A 24,947-nucleotide genomic window follows, 5' to 3' on the forward strand; every position below is an offset into this window, starting at 1 on the left:
CAAACTTGCTCAACTATTATTCATGTTGAGCAAGTACTGAGTACTTTCTTTGCAGAGATGCAGGCTCAAATGCTTGAGTTGCAAAATGAGCTTGCAACTACCTGGAATGCTGGCAGTGGAAGTGTTCTAGAGATTCTTTGTTAAATCTTAAACTTGCATGGTCTTCTTGTCTTTTTCAGTAGGAGACCTACTAATAACACTGATATCTCATTTGTGTTTTTATGGCAGTTGGGTAGATAACATGGTTAACATTAGCATTGAGGAACTCTGCCTAAACTTCCAAAAAAACCCCCCCAACAAAGCAAACAAGCAAACAAAACAATAAAAAAGGGCACCTGGAGTCTTGTAAATTCATCCTTCTATTCAAGGTGATCCAGCGAGGCTTCTCTAAACAGGCTGTTATTGAAAGACTGTAGAGGACTAACAAAAGGTCACAAAGAGCTGAAAAAAAGGAAATGCTATTCCTGCTTCTAAAAGTGTGTGTGGGAAGTAAGAGATGGGGAGCTTCCACAGTTGTTTCAGAATGGAATTATGAGAAATCTCATAAACTACTCTGAGCAGTAAACTAGAAACAGTCTTGTTTGAGCAGTGTGCTAGCTGCTTTGGCATCTGACCACTTCAATTCCTGCAACATTGGACTGCCTGTAGTCCCTAAAGAGCTTAAGGCTGTTGTTTTGGCTCTGCAGGAATGCACTTGGTACCCGTTCATCATCTCCTGTCACCTCTTTGGTGTAAGGTATTGTATCACAGCTTTGGGTTTCAAAGATCTTGTAAAATTATTACAATTACTATGCCTTTCATCGTATTTAGTATTCTTCCCTGTTGTTACAGCCAGTATGCTTTTATTATTGTTTTTTATGGCCTAGCGGTAAGCCCTTTGGGAATGTTGGCAAGTATTTCACAAGTAGACACATTAAGTTACACAAAGAGTCCCATGTTTTGTTTCTTTATTGGTCAATGAACTGAGGCACACTCTGCTTTCACTTGCTTGGATGGTTAGTGGGTAGGAAGGCATAGAATGTATCCTAAAGGTGGGTGCTGCTTCCAGGAGAACATGAGCAGAGGTACAGGAAATAAAAACATGTAAAGCTTTAACTTGTGTCTATAATAGTGTAGGTAGTGCAGCTGAACTAGAACAGTAGATCAAAGCAGCCTCAAGAACCCACTATCTATACTCAAAACACTTCAGGTTTTTAAATTTTAGACTAGCTCTGGTCTGTTCTTGTGGACTGAGTGCCTGTTTGCAGGTGGAACACATTAGGTGTGCTCCTGGCATACGTTGTCATACGTTACCTTAATTTAACCTAAAAGGAATCCAATGCCTTTGTTTCAAAACAGCTCTGTGAGGTGAACCAATGCACCATCAACAGGAATGATCAGGCAGTTCACTTAAACAGCATGTTCCAGGTGTGAACTAATGCAAATACAGGCACACCCTTAGAGCCACTTACTGTGAGTTAACTGAGCAGTGTTCTGGCTAAAAAATTTTGAGCCATCCCCTCTATTAAGTCATTGTCAAAACTCTAAATAGTACTGGGGAGAGACTGTTAGTTTCAATAACTTCCTTTATTAGAGGAGAAAAAAAGCTTGTAGGGAAGGGTTTGTATCTTTTGGTGTGATAAGAATGCTGAGGGTGAGAGGAAAAGATAACAAGCTTTCAGGTAATTAAATTATTTGAGTTCATTAACGAGCATATTTTCCTTTCCTATTCACAAAATTGTCTTGCCTATTTTGAAGGTAGGAAAGTAGACAAAGTGTTTCTATAACAAATCTTAGTGAATGAGTACTGTACTACCTATTAACATTGAATTCAGATGCTCAGCATTGAAGGATCTAACAGCTAGACAATATTGCTGCCTGCTATGCAACAAGTAATCTCTTAAAAGTTTAAACAGACTTTCTTATAGTTATTTTAAGTAAATAACTAATATAAAGCTATTGTTCTGGCCTATGCAACACCATCCTGTTCACGTCATTAGAAAATTTAGTGGTTTTCTATTTAAGAGGGTTATTTCTCCCCCACCCCTGAATGATGCATTTTGCTTCTGCTCTTAATGTCACTGTTCTGCTTTGTTTTCCTGTGTTGAGTGTTTTGGCCCCAGCTTCCACTTGAAACATGATTGGGAGAAGCTCCCTCCAAAAAAATATGCTTAAAAAGTATGTGTAAGTATGTCATAATTATCTTCACTTCAGCCTTTGTAGAAAGTGCAATATATCAGTAAAGTATTACCTGTGGCATTTAAAGGCTTATACCCCATTGCCTATGTCCTCCCTGAGATTTTTTTAATTTATTTTTAAGTCCCATATTCTGACCTAGATTGCAGAAATAGTCTTGACTTTCTTCACGTTAGTGGTTTAGGTGTATTTATGCATGAAGTGCTGACACAGATCTGCAGTTAGGTGTAGAACAGAATTTATTTAGGTATTCTCATTCTTTTCTATTACAAAGCTTTTTTTTTAAGGTTAATCAGAGTAGATCTGTGATTCAATGAGACGTGCAAGACGAAGTTTCTCAGCTGACCTTTCTGCACAGAAGGTTCAGGACTCTCAAATAACCAGAAGTGATTAAACCAGGAGAATAAACCATGTATGAAGATAGTACAAAACATCTGAGTTAGGGTGCTCTCAATGGTCAACTTTTTTGTTGTGTTAGCAGATAGGCATCCTCCTTTGGGATAAGGAGGAGTTAATCATGCAGGGTGCTGAGAGACCATTGTTTACAGACCATCAGGATCTCTTTACTGGTCCACATCACTTCCATAACTGCCATTGTAGAATTTATCATAAAATGGAGTCTGGACAAAACTTCCAGCCTCATCAAGTCCCACCTCCTTGCCTGAGAAGGTCTAGTTAGACCAGGTTGCTCAGGGCCTTTTCCTCCCAGTAATGTATCTTTTTACATACAGCAGTATTGGATCTTGTTCCATCTGATTTGGAAATGCTCGATTTCAACCTAGATTTCATTAAATAATTATAACACAAACATCCTCAGAGGAAAACAAAGACCACTCTCAACTTTTTCCTTATTTAAACTGTTTCAGAAGAATGTAGGGAAAGCATAGTTCTGTAGAAAAATCTATTCTTTTGGACTTGATGAGTTTAGCTCTTTAATGGCCCTGGGAAAAAAAAACCAAAAAATGCAAATCTTCTATTTCTTTTTCCTTTCCCTGCTTCCTCCTGCTCCTGCCTCTGAGGACATATGTACCTTTGAACTGTGTGTAATGATGAGTGCTTCTGTAGGTTTCCCTGATGCTAAATTTACTACTTTAAACACTGAGTTTTACTGTAGAAAGTCTTTTTTCCTTATCCTGGAATTTAGCTGTTTGAAGCCCCATTGTGATATTATAGCCAAGTATACACTGAGCTGAATTACTGTGACTTTATCTACTTGTCAATGACAACAGTATATTTTCTGCACAGTTGCAGGTTTGTTTTTTTTTTAATCTGAAGACTGAAATACTATCTAGAATTTTTACTCATGTTAACTCCTACCAACTCCCCTTCCTCCAGGCTTTTGTTTGAATTCTCATTTTCTTTTGCCACCAGACTCTCATCTAAGAAAAATGGAAGCTGTGAAGTGTGCCTGTAGAATTACCAGGTCTCTTCTGCAAGTTCTTGGTTTCAAGATAACTAGCAATTGTTCTTCTCTCCCTATTACACTGTGTTAATTCTGACCCAAAGGGATGCTTTGGTCTGGGAGCAGATGCCTGTACTTCAACCTCCCCTCAGGAAGTTACTAAACTGTAACAATCTATTTATGGTAGCTTCTTTGTGCTGCTAATAACCCAGCAAAGGCTAAGATTAAGCCAGGCCTGATTTTTGTTTTGCGTGTGCTGGGTTGTAAAGACATGTTAGAGCTGATGAAGTCAGCAGAGGGGAAGGACAAAGGAAGTAGAATCTTGATTCCAATAAGAATTTTCTTTGTCCGTTGAACAATGAGAATCCTTATGGATTCTCTATATTTGGCTTTCTTATTTAGTCAGATGTGAAAAATTTAGAACTGCAATTTTGTTGATTCTTTACTGTTGGGGGGGTGCAGGGAAGAAGTAACTTTAGCCCACTGTTAGCTGCACTAGCAGTTTCCCTTTGGCTTTTACACAAGTGGTTGGTACTCGAAAAGGAACTCTGGTTTGTTTTTTTTTCTTGATGATGTTGCTTTTGTGTCTGTACCTTTTGGACTTCTTATAGTAGCTCATTAACCTTTTTCATCCTTGTGTTTTGGCTTGATGTTTTTCTCATAAATGACAACATGCCCGTTTCTGAATTGGTTTCTCTTTATTGAACACATCTTGCTCTCAGGGTGAGCCAAAATCCATGCAAACATTATCTTTTTAGAAGGAAGTGGAATTAATGCTGCTCTAGCACCTGCTAATATAGGATGCGACCAGACTTCCTGTTCAAGAGGAAATCCTAATTTACTCTTCCTTGTAAACTGAGGGCTGATCAGCTTACCACATAGTAACCTTTTGACTTGTAAACAGTGTGTTCCTTTGGACTGCTTTTAGCCTCTAGAAATTATTTCCCTCAGGCTTGGTGGCAACTTTAACAGTAAACTTTGACTGTGTTGAATATCATGAAAAAGCAGCAACCTTTTTTTATTTCTGAATTAATTTTAATGCCATTAAGCGCACCTACAAACTCAAGTGGGTGCTTAAGACGCCTTCAAGTTCTAGAAGGTGTCAGTATTTTTCCTTGTACTCTTAAGTACCAGTGCAGTGTTTAACAAAGAAACTTGTTATCCACTGGCTATGGAGAACAAATTGAGATATTGTGATTATTTGCTTTGTGATGCAGACTTTCAGCTCTTGAAAATTCTTGTTGTATGTGGGTGGGGAGTTGGCTCTGGCTAGGATAGTCATGGTGAATCACTGGCAGTAGTGCCAGGTTTGGCATAGATGAAGATTTGGGTTGGGGCCAGTAAAGTGCTTTTTTTATTGTTTATTACCAGCCTCTGAAAAGATTTTTCTGTCCTTGAGGAGGAAGGAAGAGATCAAATTTAGCAGGAGCAGTATTTGTTTCCTCTTACTGCTAATACAGCTAAAGAAAACTTCATCTAAAATATGTGTGTTCTCCAGGCTTCTGACAGCCTTGCTCAGATGAGCAACTGAGGCCTCTGGGCTGGGAACACAGCTGAGGTTCTCCTTAGGGATCCCACAACTGTGAGGTCCTCAATGAGGAGCAGATACTGGGACTAAGAGCTCAAAGTAGTTCTAGAACTTTTTATGGAAAAAAATGGTCTTGCAGAGATCTGTACCTAGATTCTTTCTGCTGATGTAAATAGTAGAAATTTAAATACTATGCTGCCAGCACAACTTGTTCTGTTGCTCTGGGGATTGGTCCAACTCACTGAAACAGAGGAAGGGGATTGAATCACAAGGAACCAAGACTCTTCATTTATATATCTCCTCCTTGTCTTTTCTCACTGCACCCCAAAGACCTAATTTATTTTCTATTCTTTTATACTGTTCAAAACGTGGATAATAGAATGGTAGTGTTAAATCTAAAAAATGTGCATTTACATTTCTAATGCTTTTCTTCCCCTAGGCATTAGGGCAGCAGTGACATGCTTGTGCCCAACTCCCATTCAGTGTGTTTTTATGCATCTCTTTGTTGCTAGTATGTCTCTTAAATTCTGTATAAGAAATACTCCTTAACAGGAAGAACTTTTGTTGACTCAAAAGTGCAAACTTACTATTTCTTGTTACTTAAAATGTGTGAAATATATGTTAAGAAAAAAGATTAGCTTATGCCCTTTTCTTTTTTTTTTTTCTTGTAAGTTCAGACTTTAACACTTTTCTATAGCCTAAACAGTTGCTTCTGTTACAGATTAACATAAAGATACTGGTCTCTGAAGAAATCTTGGGGAGAAAAATTCAACTCTAAGCCAAATGAATTATTAATAGCTTTTGTTTCTATTCTTGCTCCTCCTTTCTCCAAAGATTACTTTTTCCATAGTGTCAGTAGAGAACACTGAGGCTATAACAGAGTAAATCTATAAGAAGATTTCTCTTGAGAAATTAGGCCTTGAGAAAATTGGCAAGACTGCTGCCTCTCTGGCTGCCCTGGTCCTTTAAGGCTGTAGCACTCTGGAGCAAAGTAGCTATTATCTTGAAATTTCTCTTCGTAGAAAAACCCTGTGGTGCTCAGTGCAGTAAGCCAGCAGCCTCCTTTTGAAAAGCAATTTCAATTTTTTTTTTTTATCAATCACAATTTTTATCCTAGTGTGAGATGATTATGTGAAGATGGGACTTCTTATGAAAGAACAGCTAATTCACGTACAGTTCTCATAACACATAGTGCTTGGTGGTGTTTGTTGCCAGGGTATGTAATAGGTTTGAGCAGGATGAGTTCCAGTAAGGATGTTCAACAAGACTAGTATGTCCCTTCTAAACAGGATAAGTAAAGTTTTGTTATCTGTTGCACATTGAGCAGTTGACCTTGTTCTTGAGAATGGTAAGTGTAGTGTTCTAAATACATGTACTGCTGATAATTAAGCATCATGTTGCTAACTTTTAACATGTGAACTTACATCTTAGGTGTCATTATGGTTGGCAAGGACAGTTCTGTGATGAGTGTGTCCGCTACCCAGGCTGTGCTCATGGGAGCTGTAATGAACCATGGCAGTGTAATTGTGAAACCAACTGGGGTGGCCTGCTCTGTAACAAAGGTACTTAACATTAATGTACAGGAAAAATAAGTTTAAGTTGCATGATTAACTGATAACTCATTAACCCCTTTTTTTTTTCTGCTAGTGTGCAACTACCCGAGTGTTTCTGTGCCTTAATTCTTTTATGGCAGATGGTGCCTAAGCATCATAAGTATAAGAAGTTTAAGACAAAAGGCTTGAATGGTCCTGACTCTTCTAACTCATGCAGTTGTCTCTTGTTCATTCTTCCTTGTTCTGTGGATAGTTACCAGATGACAGGCTAGTACAGGAATACGGGGATGATGTGGGTAAATGGTGTTCAAGCCAGAAAGGCATCTGTGTATCTGACCAGGGATTGAAGTGGTGAGGTTTGTGTTCCCTGTCGATTGACACTTTTCTCTGTCCAGATCTGAATTACTGTGGAAATCACCATCCCTGCTTGAACGGTGGAACCTGCATGAACACTGAGCCGGATGAATATCGCTGTGCCTGCCCAGATGGCTACTCTGGAAAGAACTGCGAAATTGGTACTTGTGGATGTCGCATCTATCTTTGGAAATCTGAAACTGTCTTAGGCATTCTTGTGGGCTCAGTGGGGATATGCCAGCTCTCTCTCCTATCTAGTGCCTTATGCTGGCTCTTCAAAAAAATCACTGAGGACAACAGAAATGCTGCAACAATTTCCTTTGGATTGAGATAAGACTGGGAATATTTCTGCCCTTAGAGTTCTTCACTTCTTTAATCCTCACATGCAATTGGGCTGTAGTCTCATGGAAATAGGTTACACATGCACCTTTCCCTGTTACCTTTCTCCCCACTACCCATTTTCTTGTCTTCTGGCTTGGTGACAAACATGCATTTTATGCAAACTGGGGTCTAAGGAAGGTGGCAGTGATGGACACTGTAGTTTTAACTGTGATGTGGAGGTTTGACCCAATTTTTAGTTGACTGAATGTGTTAACTATCCTTTTTAATAAACTGAAACTTAAATCTTTTAATATGGGACTTCTAATACTTTTGGATTAATAATGCAGATGTTGAGTACTATGGAAATTTACTCAAACTGTCTTACAGAGTCACCTTGAGCAGTCTGAACAAAATTTCAGACTTTTGTTCCCATTACCAAAATGGAGGAAAACATTTAAACCACATTTGTGATGAAGTATGGCTTTGTGACTTGAGTCTAACAGATCTGTGTCTTTCCAACATGAAAAACTGCTTCCTATCTCAACCACAGTACGAAGATAGCATGTTGCTTTTTTCTATTTGTTTGTGTGTGTTACACAAAGACCAAAATGTTCAAATTCTGGGGACAATTTTGGTATTTGCAGACTTTTCATGATTATTCTCACTTTGGAGGTAAATGGACAAGTGTGCAGTTTTCTAGTTTTTTCCTATTTTGCTTTAAAGATTTGATGTTGGAAGAAAAATTAGAGCTTTTGATTTAAGTTTTTCACATGTAGTATTCAGTTGGATGTTCTGTCATGATGGATTGTTAAATCTTTTTTTTTAAGTGTGATATTCCCAGTCTTCTCATGAATTTTGCTATTCCTTGATAGTTAAAAGTTCAGATGGGAAGTACCATTTTTTTCTCTCACTTAGCTGCTTGACCTTTAAGTTGACTAAAGTATTACAGAAAGTTTTCAGAGTTAATCAGGATGTAGATCTTTGAACTTCCATGAAGTGCTGTTGTATTGAAGATACTATCAAAACTTGAATTTTGCTTCTCCTGGTAGAATATGATGCAAAGTTTAGGCTAAAGTGGATGGAATCTTGTCTTAGCTTGCCCTGAAAGCTGTGGGGAAGCACCTTGGCTCTTCAGGTGAGGAGGCAGTGAAAAAGGAGCCATACAATTGTTCAGAGCTATTGTGATTATTAACAGTAGGTTGGTGTACGAGCTGCTTTAGGTACTAGTACAAAGGGTTGTAGACAATGTAAACTCAGTTTTCAAAATGGATAACATCCCTGAAAGAAAGATTCCAACTGAGAAGGGAAGATACCAAGAGTGATGGCATAGAGCTTGTCCCTCCTCAACCTCATTCTTGCGTAGTGCAGCTTCTGCCAGTGTTACACCCTACATGGAGTGACAACGAGCAGCACTGCCCAGAACTGCCAGCACCTCTGTTCTTTGCTGTTTCCAAGGAACAGTATTAGAATGAAGCTAAACAGAACTTTGATACTTAAACTACTACTGCTGTTCAGACCTCTGAACACAGCATATCTGTTTTGTCTCACTGAATTTAAAAGAAGTGCTGCAGCACTCTGGAGGTGGAAGTGTATGGCTGGAAGCAGAATGTTAATGGGAAACTTTTCTAGTTTGTGGGATATTGAAATAGAGTGACCTGTCTGTGTTTAGGCTTTGTAGTCATTAGATAGGAAGGATGATGCACCTTCAGCAAAATCCTGCTTTAGTTTTCTACTCTGAATCTTAACTCTCTGCAGCTGGGAGAGGGAGGCTCCAGTCTCATGTACTGGCACCTCCACTGCCCTTGCTCTTGATCACTTTTAATCAATGCAATTTTTAACCACAAGTTCTCCTTCTGTTGGATACTGGAAGAGTATTTAGCAAGAATGTCTTTCTCTCTCTCTTCCCAGCGGAGCATGCTTGTGTATCTAATCCCTGTGCTAATGGTGGAATTTGTCACGAAATTTCGTCAGGCTTCAAGTGTCACTGCCCATCGGGGTGGAGTGGACCAACATGTGCTATTGGTGGGTATGCATTTACTGGTGACTAACCTGTTAGGATGGAAGGGCTGATGCAGCTAACTTGGTAACATCATGCTCTGTGGGTATGGAATTTGGTGGTAGTCTTTTACTTTACCTGCCTTTTTAACAGCTAAGCATTGGTGGACTGAAAAGAGGAGTGGTACTATGCAGCCAGCAGCTCTGATTTGATACAGTTGAGATCTAAGGGTTATCAGAAATACAGTTGGACCATATCCAAAGAAATACCCTGTTGGCAAAGCTTGTTTGACAATTCCTGACTCCTTAAACAGTCTAAAGGAAAATACAGAATGGTTTCATCTTAAGAAATATAAATGTGAGGATGAAGGGTTCTCCCCTTAAACCGTGTAATGGAAGGCACACTCTGACTTTGCAGATATTGATGAATGCGCCTCTAACCCCTGTGCTCAAGGAGGGACCTGCATTGATGGTGTTAATGCATTTGAGTGCATATGTCCACAACAGTGGATTGGAGCAACTTGTCAGCTTGGTAAGTAATTGCTTTCCAAAGTTTTGATGACCACTGGAGATTGCTCTTAAGTGATGAATAACTGTGTGTTTCTGGCATGATGTTTATTGAAGAAAACATGTAACGTGTTGTGTTATTGTTATCTTAACTCCTCTTTAGTAGGTCTTAAAACCAGAAGTTTCAGGTGAATCTAACTATTTGAGCCCCAACTTAAGCTTACTTATAATGCCCCATAACTTTTCTGTTGTAAAATGCAGCATTGGTGATGGTTCTTCATGGTGGCAGAAGAGTGACTTAAGCTTATGGGGGCAAGAAGGGATTTGCCCTGACTAACATATTATCTTTTTGAGTTTTGGGAAAGGGAAGAGTAAGATAACATGCATGTGCTACTGTAGGCAAGTGTGCATTAAAAACCTGTGGTACATAAGTGGTTTTAGTGCCCTACCAATGTATAATATGAGCTGCTGATGCTTTGACTGCATGGACACTTTGCTTGGTGCTGTGGTAATCTGTTTCTGGGTTTGTTCTTTATTCTATTCTTTATTTTCTCTTCTTTCACAGATGCTAATGAGTGTGAGGGGAAACCCTGTGTTAATGCTTACTCTTGCAAAAATCTCATTGGTGGATATTACTGTGACTGCATTCCAGGATGGACAGGAGTAAATTGTCATATCAGTTAGTATTTCTTTAGTATGTATGATGACAGTAGGATGTTTTGTTCTTTAAAGAAGATTTTCTGATAAGTGATAGTGCACATACTTGTACAAGAAAAAATATCTGTTGTCAGGATTTTTTCAATTTTTAGCAATGAAAATTGGAAATACTGTTTGAAAATTTATTTTAAAAGTTAATAGGTATTAAAATAAGCTCAGATATACACTATTCATTCCTATTTCTGAATGATATCATGTACTGATTCAATTTAAAATATTTTTATGCTAAAATGTTAGATACAAAATTTTTTTATATTTGACTCATTTTTAGTGTGTTGTAATAGAAATATAGAATAGAAGTTTTTATTAGATATTTCTAAAAATTAGAATCTCTCAAGATATCAAGCATTCTTGCTTTCTGTTGAAACATATAGAAAAGTCCTTTCTGAAAATCATTTGTTCTCCCTTTTTGTACCAGACCTATACTTTACGGTTTAGTCTTCCAGTATAAATTCTAACGCTTTGCATATTTTATCTATAGATATTAATGACTGTCATGGACAATGTCAGCATGGAGGGACTTGTAAGGTAACTCTTACTTATTACATTCCATATTGAAAATTAATCTTTTTCTGCCTAGTTATGAATTCTGTAGTTTGGATTTACAGGTTGTTAAAATGAGGTTAAATATTAAAAGCATAGTATTACACTTGCAGACTCTTGCACTCATTTCACAAAATAACTTTGTGGTGCTACAAAATAACTTTTGGTGGTTCCCAAATCCAGAATATAGAAATAACTTGAACTTTTGTGTGCAAGTTTTATCAATAAATAAATCTTTCTGTACTTTTGCTTCTTTTCTTCCTGCCTCTGAAGGATGAAGTGAATGGTTACCACTGCTTGTGCCCTCGTGGTTTCACAGGAAAAAACTGTGAGATTGAAACAAATGAGTGTGAGAGCAATCCCTGCCAAAATGGAGGCCGGTGCAAGGACCTGGTGAATGGATTCAGTTGCCTGTGTTCACAGGGATTCTCGGGAGTCTTTTGCGAGGTGAGGGCAGTGGAGCCATTACTGCAATACTTCTCGTGGATTGAATTCTTGAAAGAAATATATCTCTGGGTTTAAATGGGAGTGACCAAAGGCTGAGGCATTACTGACTGTCGTAGCTGTTACCTGATACTCTGAATAAGCAAATTTGTTGCGCAGAGCTGTCACGGTAGCTCTAACACTTGAATTTGCAGCCTGATAAACTATGAGTTGTTGCATATAGGTGTTGGCCTTCCTAAGTGTTTTAAGACTGCAAATATTTCTTAAGCTTGAAATGTTTTCCTTTGCAATTGTCAGGACCTTCATCCTTTTGTTACACTAGAATGCTTTAAGTTCTTATCCTGATAACTCTGAAGTAATCCTACTGCTGTTGCTAGGAGTATATTAATTATTTATCAATTATCTATATTACATATAATGTAGATAATTAATATAATTATTAAAGGCAGGCAGATATGCAAGTATTAGTTCTCAGAACTTTGTTTGAGATCATTTTAGAAACATATAGTTCTAGTGCTTAAGGATTCAGATATAAAATATTGAAGTCCTAATGATAATTCCTGAAGTACTTCATGATAATGAAGATATTCCTCTTTCTAGGGAGAATGTTAGACTTCTCAATGTAAAATTTTACATTCAGTATGCACTCTCTGGCTCTTGCTGATGGTCAAATCCATGTGAGTGTTATGTTTAGCAAGACAGCATCAGCTGGAGGCATTAGGTTAGAGTTTTGTTGGATTTGCTCCAGAATTTTTTGTGGAGGACATTGGAGTGATCTGTCTTAATGATGTGAATGAGTGAAGCAATTTTATTCTATTATTTGCATCGTTAAGGAAGCAGTGCCCTCCTTTTATTTAAAATTAAAAAGGGCTGCAGGTACCAACCAGTTTAATGAAACTGGTGCAGCACCTAATAGCTCATGAACCATTTCTGCATAAGGATCATAACCCGAGTGCCCTACTCTGGACTGATTCATACAGCACTGTGTAATTAAAGTTTTAACAAATGTGCTTGAATAATAGGGGGGAGTTGGCTGCTTGCCTTGTGTGTTGCAGGAAATATCTACCATTGATTCCAGATGCTAAAGTACCAGCTACTGAACTTGTATTGGGAAGGGGAAATTTACACTAATGGAAGGAAACAAATGGAGACATCTGATAGAGGAGATCTGAGAATCTTTCTTAGCCCTTAGCTATTTTTTTTATAGTTTGCTTTGAATGTTCTGTATGAAAGCACGAAACGGCTTGCTGGAATTGTATGTACTCCTCTGAATTAAATACTTAACACCATTTGAGTTCCTTCTGCTTTGGCTAGTTTTGCATTTTTCTCCTATTTAACTACTGAACTGCTAAAAATAGGGATGAAAAACCACTATTGGGCTTAATTTTGTGTCTGTAAAGTTGAAAGCTGTCTTTCTCTCGAGAGATGTGAAGAAGGAAAAAGTGACTTGAGAGGAGAAAAGCAATCCTTAAGAATAACAGTTTGGAGGAAAGATACTGTGATGTAAAAATATGCCTTTTGAGGCTACTTTGTGGGTTTTGAGACCAATTTAGGGCATCACGAATCACTGATCCTGTGTGTCAGTCTAAAGCAGAAAGCAGCAGAATTGTTTTGCCACAGCAATGTCTATGTTAAAGGTTATATTGTGAAAGTCGGGTTTAAATTTTGCTCTCTGAATCAGATGGTAAGAGTTCAAAATGTACCTCATGTATCTGTGTGTAAATTGGCACGGTGACAGTATCTGTAAGAATAAGACCCTGAGCAGCTGGGTCTGACTAGACCTACTTTGAGCTGGAGGTGGGGAGTAGCTGACCTCTAGAGGTCCGTTCCAAGCTGTGTGGTTTTGTAATAAATTCTCTGTTAATTGAGATGGGAAGAGAAGTTGCTCTAGAGGATGGGATTTTGTTCAGATTCTGTATATTTTAAATCTCTTGCACACACAAAGCTGACAAGTGCACTGGTATTTAACTTGCACTATAGCACTTAGTCCATGAATGTGAAGGACAGAGAAGCGACTTAGTGATCCACAACAGTCATAATAAGATGTCTCTGAATGGCTTAAGTAACTCTTTGCTAAGTTGTTGCAAATGTGCTGATTCAGCTTCCTGCAAAGGAGTATCTTCTTAGCAGTGGCACAAATGCTTTGTGTTAGGATGGACTAAAGTAAGCTGAAGTTTCTGTGTCCTGCAGGATGGAATGCAATATGTATGATTCATAAACCTTCTTAAACCTTGAGGTTCCTTGTACATTAGCTTCATCTGTGCCTTTGGCAAAGCAGATAATGCTGCCTGCTCCTGGGAAATGAAGCAGCTGCTGCTAACTGTGGTCTCTCTTACAGATGGATATTGATTTCTGTGAACCTAACCCTTGCCAGAATGGGGCTAAATGTTATGATCTGGGAGGAGATTATTACTGTGCCTGCCCTGATGACTATGATGGAAAAAATTGCTCTCATCTCAAGGACCACTGCAAGAACAATTCTTGTAAAGGTACCTGCTGTTGTCCAGAAATCTGTCGTGATATAGTGGTGGTACATTGTAAAAAAAAAAAAAAAAAAGGTAGTATTGTTGGGAATAGAATAATGCAGAAATGTTACTGTACTCACTTAGACTTTGTAAAATAGTGAGACAGTGAGAAGAAATGCTCCTTGTAGACCATCTACCTGTAGAGGTAGATGGTAACTTATAGGTGACATAAAATTGTGATTTAGTTTTAATTTTTGTATAATGTGTATAAAATTAAAAACTTATGATGCAGATCATTACTCTGATGATACACCTCTCATTCTTAGTAATAGACAGCTGTACAATAGAAGTCTTCACTAATGCTACCCAAGAAGGAATCCGTTTCATCTCATCTAATGTTTGTGGGCCTCATGGACGGTGTATTAGTCAGCCAGGAGGGAACTTTACCTGTGCATGTGACAGAGGTTTTACTGGAACATACTGTCATGAAAGTAAGTAGGAGTTGTTTGTAAATTATTTTTCTCTAAAAAATTTAGTTTTTGTTATGAAGCTTTAAACCATAGAACAGAACATTTGGATTTTAATAAAATTGCACAGAGCATTGTTTTGCATGTACTGCTTGAAATTCAGATTCTTCCGGTAGCAGTTGTCTTTGTAGTGGTTCACACTTCCTCTGTGAAAGAAAACTGGCTTTAGTCCAACTTCAGTGTGAATGTGTTGGTGCCTACTACCTTTATGTACAGTCATAGAAGCCATGGGTTTCTCCAACATGAGAGTGGTAAAGAAGGGACTGACATATTGACAGCACAGCTTAGTAGCATGTGTATTCTGGTCTAGGTGTTTTTTAAACACTTGCATATTTTTACCAGGTAAACTTAGTGCTCTGGTTTGACTTGCTACATGAGAGAGAATACAGCTAGGAACCTTACCAGGCTTGAGAAGAGGTGTTTGAGCCTTTCTTTTGCATGTATGAATGAAGTAATAGCTTTGTGCTGCTTTTCCTAGAGGCACAAGTCTACATCACTCCTCTATGTAGGGGAGAAGAGCCTTGTGCAATAATTGTTGACTTTTTGTTGTAGATATCAATGATTGTCTTGGGAAACCTTGCAAGAATGGTGGGACATGCATCGATGAAGTTGATTCATTTAGATGTTTCTGTTCAAGTGGCTGGGAAGGAGAATTGTGTGACACAAGTGAGTACTGCTAAGTGTTGCAGGGTCAAATATTACAGCTTTGTTGTAACAGTTAGAGGTGGTATGTAGTTAATAATGGGGTAGTTTTTCTGTTCTGTAATTACAGTCTTGTTTGCAGAAGTGTTTTCAGGAAGATATTCTGGGTAGCAACTCTAGAAGTCTCAGTTCCTTTAATAGGAGCAGAATCTGATTCTTTGGTATAGAAGGTGAGAACTTTTTCTCCTGGGAATAGGCAAAAATGTTGTCCAAGAAGTGTACTAGGCCAGTTCGTGGTTAAGTCACCTCAGAGGAAACTCTGGTTGTTTCTTTTTCTGCTCTGAATGAAGCCCTTTCTAAAACATGATGGCAAGGACTTGCTGAGACTTATTATGGGACATGCATGAATTCAGATGTGAAATACAGACTGAGAAGCTTTTGGCAGCTATTGCTGTCTAAAGAGCCTTTTGTGTGGTCTAAATGAAGTTTGTTCTGGAATAATTATGTTCCACCTATTAAAACGTTTGTCTCAAGTGAAAAGAATTTTCTCAGAAATTTACGTTAGTGTATGTATGTTTAACACGTGTATACTTACACATACATGTGTATATATGGTTAAACCACCTAATGGCTTTAACTCTGTGTTTTGAAAGCAGAAGAAGGGGACCTTAACTGCCTCATGTGGATGTCCTGTGTTGGGGCTCCTTTTCAGGACACTGGTCCCTACTAGAAAGCTTTTTCTGAAGTTCAGAATACAGCTGTTTGTAAAAATGAAGTTACTTTGGTGGTCTACTTGGAAGCCATACTGAATGGTCCTTCTAAGCTGTCAGAAAATCTTTCATAATTCATATTGTTCTGTATTATATCAGAGTTTTATCCTTGCTTATATAAAGATAACCTTGTAATAATTAGGATCGCTGTCTTCCTAAACAGTACAAAATTTATTTTCTTTATAGAGAAGTATTTTGTATTTTCTCATGGCCTTGGCTGGGCTAGATCATCTAAGTTGAATAACTGTTTTTCTAGATTTCAATGACTGTTCTCCTAACCCGTGTCACAACGGTGGCCGATGCATTGATTTGGTAAATGACTTCTATTGTGAGTGTAAGAATGACTGGAAAGGCAAAACTTGTCATTCACGTAAGTGTTCTTTGCTTTGATCTTTAGATTACCCAAAGATTTGTTTTCTTTCTTCTCAAGGGACTAGAGTTCCTGAAATTTAAAATAAAACAATTGCAGTGAAAAAATAGGCACGTTTTCATTACCTCTTCCATTTTCCCAGTCACAAAATGGAACACTTAAAAAACGTGTTCCTTCTTGTAGGGAAACAGTTTTGTAAGAGATGTCCTTAGATTCCATTCTTTGGGTTGTTTACTGTAATACAACAAGTGGAACTATGTGTTTCTGGTGCGGTTGCATTTAAATATTAAGTCTCTTTTAAAGTACTTTGGTGATTAAGAAGTACATCTTCTTTAAATTCAGCAAGAGGAATGGAAATTAAAGTTGCTTTGTTGTGATGTGTAGGTGAATACCAGTGTGATGCAAACACTTGCAGCAATGGTGGAACGTGCTATGATGATGGAGATACATTCCGCTGCTCATGCCCTCCAGAATGGATAGGAAGCACTTGCAACACTGGTAAGCTTTCTGAATTATCTACAGGTGAACCCAAAAGAAGTAGAGAAGTGTTTAAATAATAAATAAATTGTTTAGTAAATAGGCAAACTCTTCTGGCTAGTTCAGAGCTGTTCCAGTTGAGTGGTGACTGAAGTTTAAAGTAACTTTTTCTACTCACCTGACATGATACTGGTTTTTAGGAAGCTGTTCTCCTCCGACTGCATTTCTGGTCTCTTCAGTAGCTTCTCCTGAACAGTTTTAGAACACTTGGGCTTGTCTTAATTTGTCTATTAGTCTTCAGAGGCCCTGTGTAAGGGTTTTCCTGGGAACTTAGTTCCCCACTTGGCTTGTGGAGTCATAATGTGAATAAGTTTGTGATGGAGAGGTGTCTGAGCAGGCATACTCGGGAAGAATGGAATGAAGTGCTTCTTCCTGGGGGATTTGCAGGGTTACTGCCTGCTGTAGGGAACTACTCTTGTTTTTTTGGAAATTCATTGTAGTATCTGTGGTGCATCTTTCTGAAAATGAAACTTGAAACTTTCATTAGGACCAGGAAGCTGAATGAAGGTCATTCAGTACAGTTTTTCTACTTTTTAGATACATTTGCAGCTTTTTATCAAGACTTGAACTTTAAATACTAGTACTTTGTCATGAAGAACACCTCATGATCTGGGTAACTCGCTGCCAAAGCAATAATTTATCAGTATATGAAGAATGCTTACACAGATGGGGAAGAAAATAAGTAATTCTTCTTAAATAAAATTTCATGGTTCAATTAAACAATTGAATTGGGAGAGGATGGTGAAGGTAGGTGAGAGATTATCATGCGATGTGACTATTTTTGGAGCATTTTGACCTTGTGAGTTTTGAACTGTTGATTTAAATATTGTTCAGGATTGTGATATTGACATACCCAGATGATACATACTCTTTGCTTCCTGTGCTAAATACAGACCTTTTCTGTTTTCAAAGCTAAAAACAGCAGCTGTATTCTAAACCCTTGCATGAATGGTGGAACATGTGTTGGCAGTGGAGATTCCTTTTCATGCATCTGCAAAGAAGGATGGGAAGGACGTACATGCACACAGAGTAAGGCTTTTCTCCTTTCTTCCCCTGCATTCCCCTGGGATATTGGGAGTGTCTGGCAGAGAACTGTTAACTGAAACAAAGCAAGTTTATAGGGTTCGTGTGCCAAAATATCTGAATCATTCAGAGTGGGAGGTAGGTAAAGAAGACGATGCTCGAGTAATGAATGAAGAGTTTGTCATGCTTCTTTTTGTATCTAGTCTCTGCCAAAATAAGACTCTCAGCCCTCTGTAAAAATATAGCTTTTGGAAACATGTGCAGAGCAGAAAAATCCTCACGGAACTACTAATTTTAATAATGAAAACTATACAGAAAGGCGAGCAGTAGCGTATAAACCGTTTTCTCTGAGGATAGCAGTAACTACTTTGACATACCAACACAATGAATTGCTTAGGTGGAGTAAAGCCTGCAACTTTGGTTTATTTTTTCCCCCAAGGCATAACACTGGGGGAGGGAAAAATCTAAATTTCAACTCTGTTTTTACTTTAAGTCTAATGGTGATATGATAATTGAACTTTCTTTACAAGTGTGGAAGAAAACATTTAATTCTGTATTATTTTTCTTTACTTTCCTTGTTAGATATGTTGTTTTCCAAACTGTAGTATTATGTATTAGACAATAAATTGTGCCACTAGTTACACTAGTCTGTATTGTTCTTTTTTATAGACACCAATGACTGCAACCCTCATCCGTGGTAAGTATGTGAACTCCAGTTCTGTACCTATTGTGAAAACAAAAGTGAGCACAGTAATATAGATTTCCATTTCAGATTACAACTAATTCTACTCTAAAATAATTGAAGCCAGCCTCTCTAAAATATCTTAAAGCCATTTTTTTTGCCATGCCATATCTATTCCTTGACAGCAACAAAGACCCCAAGTCTAATCTGTATGAACAGATAAAAGTATTTTAGTGTACTCTTCGTACTAGAGCTGAATAGTAAATTACAGTGATATGAAGTGAATCAGACTTGATAACATTTGAAGCCTTTGCAATTGAGCAGAATAAAAAAGAAAAATTGAAACCTGTTCCTTTGCAATAAATAAATTTAAATGTCCTGTTAGATGAATTACTATGTCTAAATGTGTTTTAAAAACAAAATTAAATTTTTGGAAGATACAATGGGAATATTTTGAATATAGAAGTTGATATTTATGGTTGAAGGTGAAAAACAGTGTGTGGATGAAGCAAACAATCTGCCTTATCTTTCTCTGTGTTTCATGTATAAAAAAAAGAAACAAACTTGAAAAAGTTTGGGCTTTCTTTATGTTCACTTGGAATTGCTGTTCCATCTCCTTGAGTTCTGTGGATATACTTTCTCATGCATTTGTAGGATGTTGCTGTTTTAACAGGTGACTTACTAAGCAATATTGTTCATCTAGCACTATACTTTCTCTGTTGATAGCAATAAATTGTTCCCTTAAACAGCAGCAGATGCTTTAATTAACAGAGACTTTTAACTGGAGACCAATGAAATAATGCAGATGGCTTTTTTAAGTAGACTTGTATTATGAATTAATAGGGACCTTTTAATTCTGCATTGTTGAATAGTGAGGAAAAAAGAGAATAGGGACAATGGAAATTTGGATTTGAACACGCTGCCTAAGACTCATCTGTAGACTAGTGAGTCTACCCTGAGAATGCTTGGTGTAATGATAGGTTTATTATTTTTACAGTTACAATGGAGGCATCTGTGTTGATGGGGTGAATTGGTTTCGATGTGAATGTGCACCTGGATTTGCTGGTCCTGACTGCAGAATTAGTAAGTACCTGTGTGGGTAAAGACCTGAATGGTTGAACCATTCCAATGCACAAACTCCTAGTGACCCTTTTTGTGTTAGGTTAGCTGACTTCCAAATAACGAAGCAGAAGCCACCTGTTAAACCAGGTACTACTACCTTGTGAATATTGCCAAGTTATATGCCTTTATTAATTTCATGAAATGGAGCTGAAGTGACTTGGCCTAAATTACACTGAAAAATTTGGTTTCTGGGTTTCACTGGACAATTCTGAAGCTTCTGGGGTGCTGGTTTCATAGAAACTTAAGTTTTAAATATTTTTGTTGACAAACAACTTGTTGGTAAAGATGATGTATATCGGCAGGTGTTCCACTTAACATTAGAAACCAAAATCCCCTGAGACTTCACAAATGAAAACAAAAACATCAGGAGTGCAGTGCTGGCACATGAATAACAAAAGTATGATAAAGGTCTTTCAAAGCTAGAAAACAAACCTGTTGCACTGCAATTATTCTAAGGATAGAGGCTGAAAAGAAGGGAGAGCAACAGACCCTAAAACTGTGTTGAAGTGTTGTGGAAGAATCTAGTGGTGGGGTTTTATTGTTTGGTTGGATTTGGGAGTTGTTCTGGGGGGGGTTTTGGTGCAGTTTTACCATTTTGACTTGCATGGATAGATACCTTATTTTTACTTTATTTCTACTTTGGAAGATAGGACTTTGAGTCTTCTGTAGCCTTGAGGCTTTTGGGCTTGGTCCTTCCACTCCATCAGTATGGTGATGTGCCTTCAAGTTTAGTCTTCATCCTCATTCTGGCTTAGAGAAAATAAACCACCACCTCTAGTTGGAGGGCAGCTGCAGCACTTGTAGAAGCATCAACTTAGTGATCTCTGGATACAGAACCAGGGATGGCAGATCATCCTGTATCTAGGTCCAGACACCCAGAAAGGGATATTGAATTCTGCTTGGGTGCTCCTTCCCCTTAAGGGTAGGACGTCACAAATACAAATATTGTGCTTTAATGGAACTGCAGACATTTTTTACTTGTTTAGACTGGTATAGACAGAAGGAGTAGCTCTGACAAAAATGCCTTTTATGGATAATACAGAAACAGAGTTAAGTCACTTTTTTCAGCATACAGAGACTGGAGAATCTTAAACCTTCATAGCTTGAAGAGAGAAGGAAAGAATAGTTAAACCCCACTGATGTTTAGGTACTCGTGTGTTTGTGTAAAACTTCATCTTCGTGCACTTTTGAAGGAAGCTACAATAGAACCAAAAGCCCTTCCATATCCATTTGATTATTTTCTATTGCCTACATGTGTAGCAGTCTCACTACTGCCATTTATTGTGTTAGCTTTTAAAGTTCAGTCCTTTGAAGACAGAAAATGTGTGTTGGACAAGAACTGGTATTTAAACAGGTTTTTTTGAGGGGTTGGGATTGAATATGAATGCCATTTGTATTCAGTGGATGGAAACCTTTCAAAAGATGCTTTGGAAGAGAAAGATTAAGGTTGAAAATGAAGCAATTGGTGCCTGTATCTTCTGAACTTGGACTCTGTTGCCTTTTGTAGACTGTTCCATAAATTAGTATTGGTCACTTCCCCAGGATAACACATGATACCTTGCCATGCATCTGAATGCACTATGCTTCCCTTCCTTTTTCCATAGATTTCTACAGCTAAGCCTCTGAATCTTGGAAGGTGGGAGTTTTTTTTAAGAGGCTTTTGTGCTAAGTATGTATACAGTAAATTAATCTGCTCAGTTATTTCAAGGTTATTTATGTTCATCAAATGTGTTACAAACCAAACTGTTATTCTTCTGCCTCATGGTGACTTGTATTGCACTAAGTCACTTTTTTGAGCATTGTTGAGCAAATTAATTGTTCAGCTCTTGCACTGTGATAACTTCATGAAAGCATGTACTTTTCTAGGAAGTCTAAATGTCTGAGTTTAGCACTAGAACAGGATGTGGGACTTGTTCTACAGCTGAATGTGGGGAAGGCATTAGCAGCTTCAGCTCTCCAACACCTCTGCTCTGTGAGATGAGTCAGCATATGACTGGTGTTTTAATTACCAGAACTTCAATTAGGGTGCAATTATGAGAAATCTGTTCCAGGTTACTGCTGAAATGATAGAATTGTTTAATTAGGAGATGAATTCTGAGAAGAAACCGTCCTTTGCGTTTAGAAAAGGAGGTATTGTCAAATTACATCTCAGTAAATTATTAATTACAATGTTCTGTGTCTTTGTCTCTGAGTTTTACCTATTTTCTCTCTAGATATTGATGAATGCCAGTCTTCCCCTTGTGGATATGGTGCCACCTGTATAGATGAGATAAATGGATACCGATGCACTTGTCCCCCTGGAAGAATTGGTCCAAGATGCCAAGAAGGTATTCCTATATCTGCTATCAACCTCTACCCAAAAATCAGTAGGGCACAATGTAGCCAGTTTATATACAGTAGTCTGATGTGTAAGGAACAGTAGCTAGTATTTTTTTATTTAAATTTGTATAATTTTAACTTTGAAGAGATGAAGCGTCTGAGTGTGGTTTTGTTGGTTTTTTGTTTTTTTCTTTAGTGATTGGACTTGGAAAGCCTTGCTGGCTTAAAGGAATGACTTTTCCCCATGGGAGCCGGTGGGAACAAGAGTGCAACAGCTGCCACTGTTTGGATGGTCGTATTGACTGTACCAAGGTAGGCATTTTGAGCTTTTTTTTTTTTTTAAATTCTTCTGGCTGAAATTTGCTGTTCTTCATGCACAAGTTTGTATTTGTCTCTCCTAAATTTCCTTTGTTTAAAAAAAAAACGACTTCCTGTAAAAGTACTTATGGATTGTCTTTATAATCCTGAGTACTGTCCTGCTCTCTACCTGCTAGAACAGGCTCTCTAGAACTCTTGTTACAGAAAATGAAATATTAACTGGAATAATGATCCTTGAAAGGATAAATAAATTACTCTGCTAAAACTTTCCAAACACAATTTTAGACCTCTTAATTTTGTGTAACATTAGTTCCAAGGTGAAGGACATGTTGGAAGAAGTTTTTTCAGTGAGTATTAATTGCCTTTTTGTATTGTCTTTTAGTGGCTTTATGAACTGACAGATTTCAACCTTTATTTATTATGGACTATATCCTGGTGGTTGTGACTTAGAAAAAATAAAACTAACCTAAATGCAGATTGAACATGTGTGTTAGTGTATGTGCTCCAAGCCTTTCTGCCCTTCTGAGATAGCATTTCTCAGTGGATCTGTGGTACCTGTGTAGCTTTATATCACAGCTGGAGAGAGAGAAGGAAGGTTGGTGCTGCTTGACAAGTTGTAGGGCTAAGTAGGTGGCTCCAGCTGAACACTGATAGCACTTAGAACATTGCCTAACATGGCAGTCTGCCCATCTTTCACTGGGAGCACCAGTTAAAAAACCTCCAGGTTTTATCTATCCAGCATCTTTTTTTTTTTTTATTTTTAGCTAAGTGCACACTGTAGGCAAAGAAGTAGCTAAGTCTTGCACTTAGTAATTTAGAAATACTATTTTAGACCCTTTATGGTGTTGTGATTTTAAGTTTGAGATGTCTTCAGAAGATAACAGTACGTGAAGGTAACTAGAATCTCAAATGGTGGGTGCTGTAAATGCAAATTATCAGTGTGCGGTACTTGGTTCTTTCCTGCATAACGGAACAAATTCACTTTCTCGCTGACAGTTGTACTTTAAGAATCTGTAAGTTTCTGCACTAATAGCTGTAGAATATTATGTAGAATCTGAAAGGTTACATGGAATCACAGAATATCCTGAGTTGGAAGGGACCCACAAGGATCCTTGAAGTCCAGCTCCTGGAAAGGAGCTATGTTTGGAAACTCCCTGCACCTCAGTAATTTGTGGGTACCAGCATACTGTTTTCTTTTGGGAGTGTGGTTGAAGTGGCAGTGCTTATCACCAGTGTACATCAGCTCTTAACATATTCAGCATTTTCTGGCAAGGGTCTCAGCATAAATATTGAAGAAATTAATCTTTGTGGAGATATTTCTCTTTCTAGATTATAGAAGCCTGGATGACTAGATTAAAATAAATACTTAAATTTCTGTATAGCTCAGTTATGTGGGACAAATCTATAAACTTCTAAGGAGATATGCCCAGTCAGTGGTTTCTCAGGTTATTTTTGCCCAGTTTTTTACTCTTCTGTCCGTACAAAATGTCCTCATTTTGTGGAAGAGCAACTCCATCTGCTACTAGACTACAGCAGTATCAAAATACAGATATTTTGCAGTCAGCATTAGATGATGACCATCTTACATGAATTCCTTATTTTGATTTGAGCAATTACCTGTAACAGGACTTTGTTCTTTTTAATTTCTAGGTGTGGTGTGGAAAAAAACCTTGTCTGTTACACAAATACTGGGATAGTTCAAATAACCAGTGTCCCATGGGTCAAGAATGCCAGGAGAAGTACATGAAATGCTTTCAGCCACCGTGCACAGACTGGGGAGAATGCAGTGCCTCTGAACCTCTGCCTATCAATATCAAGTGTCTGCCTAATTCTGGGTACTTGGACAATGACTGTGCTAGAATTACTTTAATTTTTAACGGAGACAAAGTCCCCCAGGTAAGAATAGAATTCATAATGAAGTATGGTAATATATGTAGAGATCTATTCTATGTCATAGCAGGGAAGATTAAGGTTTCTAGTATGACCTCTTGCTATTATAAACTTGCAAAATCCATTACTAGACTCCTCTGTTGCTGTGAACTGTGCTTTGTCTAAAGGGTGAGGCAAAATTAGGGTTTGTACAGAATATTTTATTTTCTTTCTTTAGTCTTGAACTATTTACATTTCAAGATGGGCTCAGGCTGTACTAGGATAGTCATGCAAGCTCAGTTTTTCACCCTTCATTCCAAAACCCTGTTCTTCACTTTTCTGCCCTTTCTTGCTGCTGTGTTTGCTGCCATCATTGGGTTTTAGTAACTGCAAGAACTCAAGGTGTTTATTTTTCCATACCATTTTTCCCTTGAGCTAAAAACATACCATCTCCCTTGCTTCTAACAGGGCACTACAACAGAAAATATCTGTTCTGAAATCCGGTATTTACCAGCTACTAGGACTGTTTCTAGGGACAGGACTCTGATAATATTATGTGATCTGTCTTACTCTACAGAGAATGCAGTGGAAGTTGCTATTGTAAGTATGAGACCTGTATTAATATATATACAAAAATGTTTTCTTATTAGTTTTTGCTGGGGAAGAGGTCATTTAAGCTTGTTCCACTTGAATGCAGGTGGTGAAATCTGTGGCTTAGTCTTGACTGCAAAGCAATTTTGTGATCTCACAATTTCCTGTAGCAG

General features: G+C 37.9%; 1 protein-coding gene across 1 annotated transcript in view; it reads left to right on the forward strand.

The window, feature by feature from the left end:
- Nucleotides 1-24,947, forward strand: part of JAG2 (jagged canonical Notch ligand 2) — a 69,798-nt gene that overhangs the window by 38,676 nt on the left and 6,175 nt on the right. Inside the window, exons 6-24 of the mRNA XM_027638082.1 lie at nucleotides 6,537-6,667; nucleotides 7,054-7,173; nucleotides 9,242-9,355; nucleotides 9,747-9,860; nucleotides 10,401-10,514; nucleotides 11,034-11,080; nucleotides 11,369-11,542; nucleotides 13,878-14,028; nucleotides 14,331-14,495; nucleotides 15,084-15,197; nucleotides 16,200-16,313; nucleotides 16,698-16,811; nucleotides 17,763-17,879; nucleotides 18,543-18,570; nucleotides 19,553-19,638; nucleotides 21,891-22,004; nucleotides 22,193-22,308; nucleotides 23,965-24,210; nucleotides 24,652-24,783. Of these exons, the coding sequence (XP_027493883.1) occupies nucleotides 6,537-6,667; nucleotides 7,054-7,173; nucleotides 9,242-9,355; nucleotides 9,747-9,860; nucleotides 10,401-10,514; nucleotides 11,034-11,080; nucleotides 11,369-11,542; nucleotides 13,878-14,028; nucleotides 14,331-14,495; nucleotides 15,084-15,197; nucleotides 16,200-16,313; nucleotides 16,698-16,811; nucleotides 17,763-17,879; nucleotides 18,543-18,570; nucleotides 19,553-19,638; nucleotides 21,891-22,004; nucleotides 22,193-22,308; nucleotides 23,965-24,210; nucleotides 24,652-24,783 (2,311 nt within the window). The remainder of the gene's footprint in view (nucleotides 1-6,536; nucleotides 6,668-7,053; nucleotides 7,174-9,241; nucleotides 9,356-9,746; nucleotides 9,861-10,400; nucleotides 10,515-11,033; nucleotides 11,081-11,368; nucleotides 11,543-13,877; nucleotides 14,029-14,330; nucleotides 14,496-15,083; nucleotides 15,198-16,199; nucleotides 16,314-16,697; nucleotides 16,812-17,762; nucleotides 17,880-18,542; nucleotides 18,571-19,552; nucleotides 19,639-21,890; nucleotides 22,005-22,192; nucleotides 22,309-23,964; nucleotides 24,211-24,651; nucleotides 24,784-24,947) is intronic.

This window comes from Corapipo altera, unplaced genomic scaffold (genome assembly GCF_003945725.1).
Source record: "Corapipo altera isolate COAL_440 unplaced genomic scaffold, ASM394572v1 23, whole genome shotgun sequence".
Classification (NCBI taxonomy): Eukaryota; Metazoa; Chordata; class Aves; order Passeriformes; family Pipridae; genus Corapipo; species Corapipo altera.